At 31.3% G+C, this 11164-nt stretch overlaps 2 protein-coding genes across 2 annotated transcripts; both read right to left on the bottom strand.

Annotated features, from left to right (window-relative positions):
* Positions 1-2891: 2891 nt before the first annotated feature.
* On the bottom strand, positions 2892-4425 carry LOC111299045 (peroxidase 25-like). Its single transcript, XM_022893944.2, has 4 exons — positions 4076-4425; positions 3813-3992; positions 3554-3716; positions 2892-3466 (listed from the first exon to the last, which is right to left on the bottom strand). The coding sequence occupies exons 1-4, from the start codon at positions 4283-4285 to the stop codon at positions 3045-3047; spliced, it is 975 nt and encodes a 324-aa protein (XP_022749679.2). The 5' UTR covers positions 4286-4425; the 3' UTR covers positions 2892-3044.
* A 3976-nt stretch (positions 4426-8401) lies between these two features.
* Positions 8402-11144, bottom strand: LOC111299046 (SPX domain-containing protein 1-like). Its single transcript, XM_022893945.2, has 3 exons — positions 10696-11144; positions 10170-10296; positions 8402-9088 (listed from the first exon to the last, which is right to left on the bottom strand). The coding sequence occupies exons 1-3, from the start codon at positions 11002-11004 to the stop codon at positions 8622-8624; spliced, it is 903 nt and encodes a 300-aa protein (XP_022749680.1). The 5' UTR covers positions 11005-11144; the 3' UTR covers positions 8402-8621.
* Between the last annotated feature and the right edge of the window lie 20 nt (positions 11145-11164).

Below are 11164 nucleotides of genomic sequence, written 5' to 3'. Positions count from 1 at the left end.
ATTACTTTTGGTATAGAGTTTTATAGTATGATAAAATTTGAAAATAGTTGTCAACCATGAAACTCAAATAAACACTACATGCTATACTTAATAAGTTTCATTCCCCATACAGAAGAAGAGATCACTAATTTCTTGAAAAATGACGTATTCCATCTGTATTCTTATAGATTTTTAGTCAAATTGAGCACGTTACTCCTAGGGTTGGCAGCCCAACTCGTCCTTAAAAGATTTCGATTTGACCCAACCTCATAGGGTGAGGTTTTTTGTTTTTTTAATTGGGTTTCGGGCTAGGTTGGGTCTAAGTAATGTAAAAAAAATTTGAGGTCGGGTCATATTCAGGTTTTAGACAAACCCAACTCCACCTAATCCGATATTATATAAAAATTTATTTTTTTAATTATTTACCTAATTTTTTATTTATATATATTTATATTTAAAAAAATAATATTTTATATTTAAAAAATAATATTTTATTAATTTCGAATCGAGTTGGATCGATTACGGTTTATATAATATTGAGTCGGATTTGAGTATAAAAAAAATTTTAAAAAAAATTTTCAAATCGGATCGGTTTTAAGACGAGCAAAAACCTATCCCGACCCGACCCGTTGCCAACCTTAGTTACTCCACCGTGTAAAAACCTCAAGCTTCATTCTTGTCTTATTTTCCCTTACTAAACCCTTCTCTTCGTTCATGATCCAATTCTAATAATTGATCACGACTACAAAACAAAGCACTAGTAAAGCTCCATGACATTAAATACTCCTTGATACATCAACTCTTGACGTTGAGCCCGACCTTAAATCATATAAGCAATTCTTGACCTAAACAATACTATTTTGAACAGTTGGTTACCACAATGAACCATTAACAATTATAGTGGTAAAATAAAATCTGAAAACAATACAAACAGATGTAAGAAGCAGAAATAGTAACCTAAATCAGACAAGAACCTCTTCAAATTACCAAAAAAAAAAAAAAAACCTACTAAAATAACAAAGAACATAATGAAAATAGCTAAAACAGCGAAAGGGTACCCAAATAAAGGAAACTTACAGCTAGGAAAAGCAGCCTTATCAATAATCCCTTCAAGCGTATCATAAACCAACTTGCTATCCACAACGAACTTCAAGTAACCATCAACGCTGGGCTCCCATTTCCCCAAGGACCGTTCATCAGGGTCTTTCACTTCCTTTTCTCCTTCCTTTGCTTGTTCTCTGGTATGCAATTTCATTGCCACGAACCTCATCTCCTCCACAAACCCCTTAGCCTCTCGAGGGTACCTCTTCCTGGGCTTCACCGCCGTCGTGGCTGATACGATCCTAGTCGCCAAGTTTAAAAGACCGAGCTTTGGAATATGGGAAATCCTTGGGGATAAAACTGGAAGAGAGTGTGGGAGGTAGAGGGGTTGTAAGGTTGGGTTTTTTAAGAAGGGAGTGGGATTGGGAAATTGGGTTCAGAGACGCCATTGAAATAGAGATTTCTTGCTGGGTTTTATATGAGAATGGTTTGGTTGTTGTGAAGAAGAAGAAAATGATAGAGTTTTCAATAGAAAAACAAAGATTAAAAGGCTTGAACTGACGGTTCAAGTACTCTTTAAGTTAAAGCGATGGAAACAGATTGTTTATATGCAAAAAAGCGTAAAGAATCTTTCAAGGAGCAATTAAAAACAAAAAAGGGGGTTGCTTAAAAAATAGTGAGTTCAATGGGCCATTGTCTGGGTTGCTTCTCGCTTGTGTCTAGTATCTGTAAGAAATCTGCCACTGCTGTGTTCTAGCTTTTATTATTTTAATAATAACAACTAGTAGTAGAGAGATAAAGAAAGACTGAAAATTTGGAATCACCAAAATTATAATTTGCTTTTTATGTCATAGAAATAAAATAAATGTCAAAGCTGTATTAGATTATTTTTTATTTTAAAATGCCAAATCATTTTTTGATAAAAATATTATACCATTGTTCTGTTTTATCATAAATTATTAATATTTTTTATAAAATAAAGTATGAGTAGATAATAAGTTAATTATTTAAATAATAAAAAATTGATAATATAAATAGTAAAAAGTTAGATAAATCAATGTGTAGTTGAAAGAATAATAGAAATTTGAAATAAATCTTTAATAAATCTAATAGTATTTTAAATTACTCATAAAATTTGATAATACAAAAAAAAATACCACCATTTGGTGTTTTGGCTGACTCTTTTCCTTTTTTTTTTTTTTTTTTGACTCATTTTCTCAAGCTAATTGGTATATTTTGGCAAAAAAATTAATTAAAATATCAATAAAATTTTTTGAAACAAAAATATTAATAATAAAATATGTGATAATTTTTAAGTTTAAAAATAGAAATTAAAGACAACGTCAGCTTGAATACAACGGATAGTCCAAAAAATTATGTATTTTTTACCTCGTTTTATTCGTGGCTCTTTGTTAGTTGTACCCTTTTTTTTTCCTCTTTCTCCAAATTATTTACGTGTCTTCGAGAGAACATAGAAAGTTCTATTACAAAAAACATAGAAAGTTACATAAAAATCCAACCATTGATGAGTGGGAATTAGCGTTTTAGTGTATTTATAAATGGTTTTGGAATTCGGTTACCGAGTTTTTATGAGCATAGATTAATGAGCATTTAGTTGAAATATTTAAAATATAATCCATCAATTTATTATGAATTAAAATTTTATAATTGTAATTAAATCACACCAAAATTTCGTGCCAACTTTCACGAGATGGAATCCATGATATCAAAACGCATAAGTGTGCACTCTTTGTTTCTGATTATGATTATAAATGACTTGATTGAATAATTCTTGAGTGTAATTTAACAATTCTAAAATTAATAAAAAGTAGTATAATAATTTAAGAACACTGTTGTTCCTGTGCCAAATTGATTCAAAAACTGAATCCCTGAATCATATTTCAAATTGTAAAATACAACTTCTTACAATTTTTCCTTTATTTTAATATAGATTTACTATTTCCCAATCTACTAATTCATGTTATTACAAATCATTCTGTTACTGTTAAGTAATCTATCAGCAATCAGTTAATCTTTGAACATATCTTCCTAATCTCTCCTTCTAAGCCAGTTTTCACCTCAACGCTACTCATCTTGATCATTGCTTTAGGAAACTCAAAATCAAACCTTAACCCCAACAATCCTTTAATGTGCCCAGCATAGTTTTCTACTATGCTACGCGTAGGATCATCTCCCCAGAGCCTCTGGTCTGATTCCAAGACTCCTTTGCCATCACGCACGTTTTTGAAGTAGCTCACATCAAATTTGGTCTGGCTATCTATATCTAATGCAACCCTTTTCGAGCCATCACAATTTTGCGGACAAAGAGCTTGAAGTTGTGATAAGAAAGTTTGGTTGATAGTCGGGTCTGCACTTCCAGTTGTTGTGAAGTTGTATAAGCGGTATCGGAAGAACAAGCAATCCGTTTGGCCAATGGTATGTGCGCCTGCCACAGAAACATGTAAACCATTGAAATTTGTGTACTTTATTTATTGTTTGGTGGCAAAGAAATTAAAGGGATACGGGTATATACCAACTAAAGTTACGAGATCATGATCGTTGAGGCCTTTAGCTGCAAATTTTTGCCTTTGAGCAGCGATGGACTCAAGTGGAGAAGGTAAACTTGAGGTTTGAGATGATGAAGACACCCTGCCATCTCTTCTCCCTGTCGGTACAGTCCAACTTGGACCATCACTCTGTCATATGGAAACAAAACAAATGAAGCCCCTTAAGTGTATTTTGAACTAAAATGATCATTTTTATGTGTGTTACAAGGCGAAAAAGAATGCTACCAAGTCAACAGCGTCACGAGCTGCCAGCGCTAGTATGTCAGCACATGAGACTACTCCAGGGCATAGAGCTTCTAGCTGTGCTTTTGCATCATCAATTACTTCAAATCCTCTTAGGCCAAGGTTTGGCAATGCACTTCTCTCAGCAAAAGAGCCAGAGATTAACACTGAACCGTCACAGCCCTACACAAAAATCATATCATCATTTCATCTTCTAGCATTTCAGTTCTTATATATAAAAAAATTATGAAAGATCTGTAAGCAACCTGAACAAAGCAGTCATGGAATTGAAGCCTGAGTAAGCCAGCAGCAATAGTAGGATCTTTACTGAAGTGAGATTCAACTGTAGACCTTACTACGGCCTCAGCCTTTGGACATGAAGAAGAATAAAATCCATTCTGCAATCCTGATTCCAGGCTCCGAACTAACAATACCATCATCAAGTTGACTATAGAAATCAACCAAACAGCTCCCATTTTCACAATTGGTAAACAAAACCAAGTCAGAATTAGCAAACCAGCTTCTGCATTTCACTACCAGGGCACCAGCATTTATATATGGGATTTGCTTAAAGTTGCTTCATTGGTCCGTCTTTTCGTTGAATTTTTAGCTGCTCTTAAGCTTCTTTTTAGTGGAATGCGTGGGACAAGTTGTATAACAGTAGTGCTTTCTCCTTTTAAGATTTGTCTGGCTATAGAAGAGTTAGGGAGGTGGAATCACCGCTCATATTTATGCTTCAAGAAATGGCAATTGATAATTAACGTAAGTCGTAGGCCTCTCTTATCCTTTGATTCTTTACGCTTTATTCCTTAACGCGTTTTTCCTCTCTTTTTCATGTTGAATCAAACATGTTCCTTTCATTTCCTTCTTTTGATTTTGTTTTTCTTCGCATTCACATTGATCAGATTATTAGGTACTATGGTAATTATAAATTAAAAAGTGTTAATAAGATCAAATACATCTTTTGTAAGGTTTAAGTTTAATTTTTTCTGTCAACAATCTTCTTTGGTAGATAATCTCAAATCTAATATAAATTATTGTTGAGTTTTGCAATCTGCTTTGATCCTAAAATGATATAGCCTCATCAGTCTATAGTGGTGAATGCAATAATTTTTTTGCCGACGATGTTGTAGGTGTCTACGAACACTCAAAAAATTAGAAAATAAAAAAATTTAGAAGAAATCTTTCCTTTGTACGTTCTGAAATTTCTGGACATTCTCAAAAAATAAAAAATTTAAACAAAAAATTTCTTTGGACACCCCTAAAAGTTTTTTCTCGTATTTTTTGGTTAATAAAATTGATAAATCTATTGATAATGATATATATATATATATATATAAAATAAATATCCTTGAAAAAAATTTTAGATTTGCCATTGCTCTTCTAAACTTTTATGTAAAAAAGAAAAATTTATAAACTCGAAAGTTTTCCTTTCAGCAGGAAGTTTCCTTTTTTTTTTACATCAAAGAGGTTTTTTTTCTTTTCCTCAAGAATTTTACATCAATGAGTAAGATATCGAGATTGGATTGCGTATTGGTGCTTTATATCGTGACAAAAGAATTGTCCAATAAATTCTAAATTATTCTAAGCCAAAAGAAAAAATAAGTAAAATGAATGAATGAATGAAGTTTTCAATGAATCCGTTGTAGTTTAGCATATTGGGTTTTCTTATGAAAGACCCGGTTTCAAGTCCCAGCAACCGAATAACTGAGGCAAATTTTCAATCACAATTCCAGATTTAACTACAGTTTGAAGCCAAACTACGTTGAAATAAGTGATTTTCTATTAGCAAAACCACAAAATCAATCATTGCCAACAAAATTTGAAAATGGTAGCCAGCCGGAGACTCCCTTCAGTCTTCAATACGCCACGATAGCCCTTTTGCCTGCATTATGTTCGTCTAGGATAATATGCATTTCTCTTTTCTTTTTTTTTTATTAAAAAGTTTAGGGTTATAGAAGGTTTTTTCATTCTAGAATCATAACAAATAGTAGATTTAACAAAAGATTTATATTGAATTTACAGATTGTTTGTCACAAAGAATTATTGATAAAAAAATTAAATTTAAATTTTACAAATAAAGTATTCGATTTTTACTAATTCAATTATTCTCAATAACCTAATATGCATTTTTAGTCTAGGATAATATTTTGAAAACAAGACGAAAATGCATTATTTATATTACATGTTCTTATTCGGAAACTTGGGATGGTTTCCTGTCGTTTCCTTGGAGCTGATTCATTTGGAAGAAACGAACCTTTATTTTCAAAATAAATATATATATATATATATATTGTTGTGCTCTCTCTGTCTCTCACTTTTCCTTTCTTTTTTTTGAAGTTTCTTTTATGTATCTCTTGGAAGAAACCATCATCCTCATCATAATTCACAAGCTTAAATTTGAAGTAGAATGAATGAGCACAGAAGTGCTTTAAGGGTAAATTAGGAAATTAATCTTTGTTGTTTAAAAAATAATAAAAATTCAGTCTATAAACGTTTATCCCCCAAAAAAAAGTCGGCAAGATGGTTGTAAAACTTTCCCAAATTTGAGTGAATTGCTTGTTTAAAAAGTAAAAAATTTGCCAGTCTTTGAAAATCGAATTAATAGTTTTCGGTGAAATTCATTTTGGTAAAAGGATTAAAAAAAAACCTCTGATTTAAAATTTAATAATCACCTAAATTTTTTTAGTCAATTAAATCTTTAAATATTTATTTTCATCAATTAACATTTATTAAAAAAATAGTTAATTATTTTCATCCAATCGAAAAGTTTAATTGCATAAAAATATACATATAAAAGTTTAATTGAATGAAAATAAATAATTAAGAATTCATTTGACTGACATAAAAAATTTAAAACTTGATTAATTGTAATAAAATATCAAGGATTTAATTGATTATTCAATTTTTATTTAAGAGTTTTTTTTTTTTTTTTGTTACCCTTATGCATTCATTTTTTAAAGAAAAATAAGTAAATCATTTAAATTAAATCCTAACTTTAAGATCAATTTACCTTGATAATACCTGTGATCTAAAAATATCAAAATTTGTAGTTCATTGAGAGATTAACAAAAAATCATAGGAAACATTTTACTTACAATTTTTTTATTATAATATTAAAATTAATTAATTATAATAAAAATTATTGAAACGTCCAACACTTAAAAATTTAGATTTTTTTATAATTTTTTTATTAGTCTCACATAATATTAAATTATACTTAATTTATTGTGTTGGTTGTAAGTGATATAGTGATATGCTCGCTTATCATGGTCAGCCTACCTTGCCTCATTATTGGCAAAAAAAACAAATCTTGGCCTCATTAATATAGTGAACTTATTTTTTCTAGTGACAATATTTTTCTTTTTGGAAAATTTTAATCTATTTTTTAACCCCTATCCTATTATATACTTAATTGAAGAAAATATTACATATTTAAATATCAACTTTAATAATATATTAATTGACTCAAAAGATAATCGATTACTCATTATGATAATTTTGTTGCAAGATTTAAGAGAATTTTATACTTAAAAAAAAGCATACTTGTATTGTTGTACAAAATTAATCAATTCATTGATCCAAAACACACACCTTTCTATAACTCCAAGTCTCAACCTATTGGCAAACCAAATTTTTTATTATTAGATGGATGTCCACGCAATCAAAAATTTTTTGTTTTAGGATCCTTATTAATCGATTTTTTTAACAAAATTTAGCGAATTAAAAAAATTAAAAAGTGAAAGGTAAAAAAAAAAAACCAAATGAGAATGACGTGTAAACAATTTTATTGATTTCATTTTCTAGTAAATTTTATTTAATAAAAAATAAAACTAAAATTTAAAATATTAAAAAAAAGTGAAAAGCCAAAAAAAAAAAAACAAAAATGAGCTCATAAAAGTGTCAAGCGCACAATTGAGTCTAAAATATTAATTTTTTAAATTAAAATATTAAATAATAATTTAATAATATAATATAAAAATATAATTATTATATTATATTAATAATACAATTTTTTTTAATAAATCTTAAAATGCATTGAGATGAAATACTCTAATCTGGTTTTTGATCCGATTTAAGTTTTTTTAAAAACTCGATTCCTCTTAACTGATTTTAATTTAATAAAAAAAAATCGCATGTTACGTCGACAACTACATTTGTTTTTTTTTTACAGAATTATTTAATTAAAAAAAGTAAATAAAAAAAATAAAGAGAATAAAAGAGCTGATATCGAATGGGCTCCACAAAAAATAAAAAATAATTTATTAAATATATAAAAGAAAAAGTAAAATATATATATATATATATATATATATATATATTCAAATGGCAGGTCTTAACGAAAGTTAAAATTATCAAAATTAATAAAATCGCTCCTACTAGATCAAAGTGACGTGAAAGGTCCGTTACAAAATCAAAAAGCATAAAATTTATATAAAATATTGAAAACTTAAAAAAACAATCTAAAAAAGTTAAAAATATTTTTTACATTTTTTATTATAATATCAAATAAATCACACAATTTTTAAAAAAATAAATAAATAAAATTTTAAATATATAAAAATGAAATTTAAAAAAAAAAACCACGTGGCTTGTAAAATGGCAAGCCGAACTTACCAAAATTAACATATAGGATACTAAACCGCCGTAGTTCAATACAGCATTTACAGGTGTTAGTATTAGTATCTAAGACATGCGCTATAGATGCATGAAATGTAAAACTAAAAAAAAAGTCAAGAAAAAGAAAACAAGAAAAAGAAAGCAAAAAAACAGGGCAGCGCAGAAGAGTTCAATTCCCGTTACAAAACTAAACTATTTGGCTGCTTGCTCAAGAACAGGAATCTTTTTCCAGGTCTCGTCCAATCCGCTTATTTGCAGTGGAGGCAATGAAAAGACGCTAACAGTTGAGCTTCCCTTCCGAATTTCCTTCAAAACCCGCAATGCTGAAATAGTGCTTTTCATATACAGGTTCTCTATGTACTCGATCTCAGCGAGCTCTTTGGGCACTCTGAGCAGATCTTCGCTCTGAGAGGTAGAGGACAATGACAGATCACAGGCGTCATCCTCACCATCCGCACTGTCATCCCCATTCTTTGCTTCAGTTGAAGCTGGTTTTTCAGTCTTGGGGAAGAGATGGTCTAGCATCACCTCGCACTCCTTAACAAGCTTATAAAGCAAGTCCGTAGTGAAGAAGGGCTGGTGCAAAACCCTTTGGATGAAAGGCAAGCGGATCAAAGCACCAGTTCTTTTGTCATACTTCTTCAGTATTTTCACCAATCCTGTTCAAATCATATTATGTTAATGATTTATCCACTTGAAAAGCCACTAGAAAAAACTTCTCTTTTTTCTTTTTTTTTTTTATCCATACAAGCCATGCAAAAGACAATGAAATGCAAATGATCTTTCCTATGAACCAAAGTCTAAGCCATTGGACCCCTCTATGTCTGTTTTTCATTTTTCTAATATATAACCATCTTTGTATAAACAAATTATCTCCTCAGATTTTTAGTACTCCAAGTAGTGTGGAAAAGCTCTATAGCTAATGAATCAGTTTCCAAGGAGAATATATCGCAGCTCTGCTCTGCAATAGCAGGATAAGAAGTCCATTTAGGAGAAACTCATACTATCTTAGGGAAGAACAAAGAAATCATTCATATGCAGCCCAAACATCATCCTAATAGTTTGAGAGACCTGTATGTCAGACCAGACTCACAAAAATTCATGATAGTGTTATAACTTTATGATGCCTGTACTATACGGAATAAATATAATGGTTTCATATGCTGAAGCAAATGCTCCAAACACAATTGAATGGGGCCACTTAAAGGAAGGTAGAATATTTACACTATGTTTGGTAGGAAGGAAGAAAAATGGAAGGGAAAAAGTAAGGAAAGAAAAACGGAACGAGAGGAAGGAGATTTGGAAGTAAGTAAAAGACTACAAGGTATAAATCCACTCATTTTCTTTCCCTCTTCCTAGTTCCTTCCTACCAAAGGAAAGATATGGTGGAAAGAAAGTAATTTTTCCTTCCACCCTTCTTCTTTCCTTCTTTTTTCCCTCCTACCAAACATAATGTTAATGTTTAATTAAAGAATGGATGTGGATAAGTCGTCTGGCAGAATATTGATGACAGAAGGAAGGATACAACACATAAAGGAATTCCGACTTCAAGAGAAACGGCTCATCGAACAGGCTGTTCTACAGATATTGCAAGTTGCTATAAACCTAATCATGTCCCTAAACAACACATTCGGGCCGGCTAAAATAGTACTATCAATTATGTAAAGCATTGAAAAAAACCAAGTGGCAATATCTTTGATTAAACAAACAGAAGAAGGGAATGAGGAAAGGTCAAATTACCTGTGTAGTTAAGGGCGCTATAATTCTCTAACAAAACCATCTCGCCATGGAAGTCCACTATCTCCTTCCTAATCTTTATCATCTCTTCATCAGAATCCTTTGCCTTTGCCACACTGTCTTGTAATTCCTGCACCCCCAAACCAAAATAACTCACCAAATCAGCATAAAATTTAGAAAAATGAAAAACCCATATTGTCGAACTTAAAACATTAACATGCAAACTATAGCTTGTGCTTCGACGTACAAGCCTTTCATACATGTGCGCCAGTTGAAGGAATTTTCTCGCAAGTCGACAAAAACAGTTTAACTGTTTAACGGAACCGTTATGGACAGACCAAAAGAGTTCCAAAAACAAAGAAGGGAAAGATAATATGTTTTCTTTATTTAAAGCTAAACGACAACGTTTTTGGCCCGTTAATTAATGTTGCACCCCTGTTTGTTTACCGGGAAAGCAGGAGAAAGAAACGAAAAACAAAAAAATTCTCCCTAACCAACCAGATCGAAATCAAACCCGGGTTGGAATTACCTTCAATCTAATGATGTATTCTTCCTCTTTCTCAACAAAAAACGTGTTGAATTTCTCCAGCTCAGCTTCCAAAAGATTAATAAAATCAGTCTCCTCTCTCGACATACCGTCTCCGTCGCCCACCTTATCTCCGGCGACGACAACATCACCAGAATTTTCATCCAGTCTAAGCCGTTTATTGGGCCTCTCACAGGACTTAGGCTCAATAAGCTTCAATTTCTTCTTAAGCTCCTTATAAGAAAGGAACTTATCCCGCCATTCAGGCAACGTCTCCTCGATCTGGTTACCAAGGCTCTTTCCAAATTTCATCGCAAAAACTCTCCTTTTTTTCTAATCTTAACAGGATGTTTGGTTGGTGAGAAAAAAAAAAAGAAAGAAAGTGAGGGAAAATGAGAGAACGGAGGAGGTAAGGTTGTTAGTGAGAGGAATGTGGTGGCCGGTGGGCGATGGAGAACGAGGGAATATAACG

This window comes from Durio zibethinus, chromosome 18 (genome assembly GCF_047325235.1).
Source record: "Durio zibethinus cultivar Kanyao isolate XHJ-2024 chromosome 18, ASM4732523v1, whole genome shotgun sequence".
NCBI lineage: Eukaryota > Viridiplantae > Streptophyta > Magnoliopsida > Malvales > Malvaceae > Durio > Durio zibethinus.
Note: the sequence above shows the minus strand (reverse complement) of the source record. Positions and strands in the feature narration are given on the sequence as shown.

Bases quoted from the DNA above. Each gene is read 5' to 3' on its own strand.
- LOC111299046 (XM_022893945.2), bottom strand. From the start codon at position 11,004: ATGAAATTTGGAAAGAGCCTTGGTAACCAGATCGAGGAGACGTTGCCT. The intron at 10,297-10,695 runs GTAATTCCAACC...TTGGGGGTGCAG, and splicing joins AATACATCATTAGATTGAAG to GAATTACAAGACAGTGTGGC. The intron at 9,089-10,169 runs GTAATTTGACCT...TGATTTGAACAG, and splicing joins TAGCGCCCTTAACTACACAG to GATTGGTGAAAATACTGAAG.
- LOC111299045 (XM_022893944.2), bottom strand. From the start codon at position 4,285: ATGGGAGCTGTTTGGTTGATTTCTATAGTCAACTTGATGATGGTATTG. The intron at 3,993-4,075 runs GTTGCTTACAGA...ATTTTTGTGTAG, and splicing joins TCCATGACTGCTTTGTTCAG to GGCTGTGACGGTTCAGTGTT. The intron at 3,467-3,553 runs GTATATACCCGT...TTTCTGTGGCAG, and splicing joins TGATCTCGTAACTTTAGTTG to GCGCACATACCATTGGCCAA.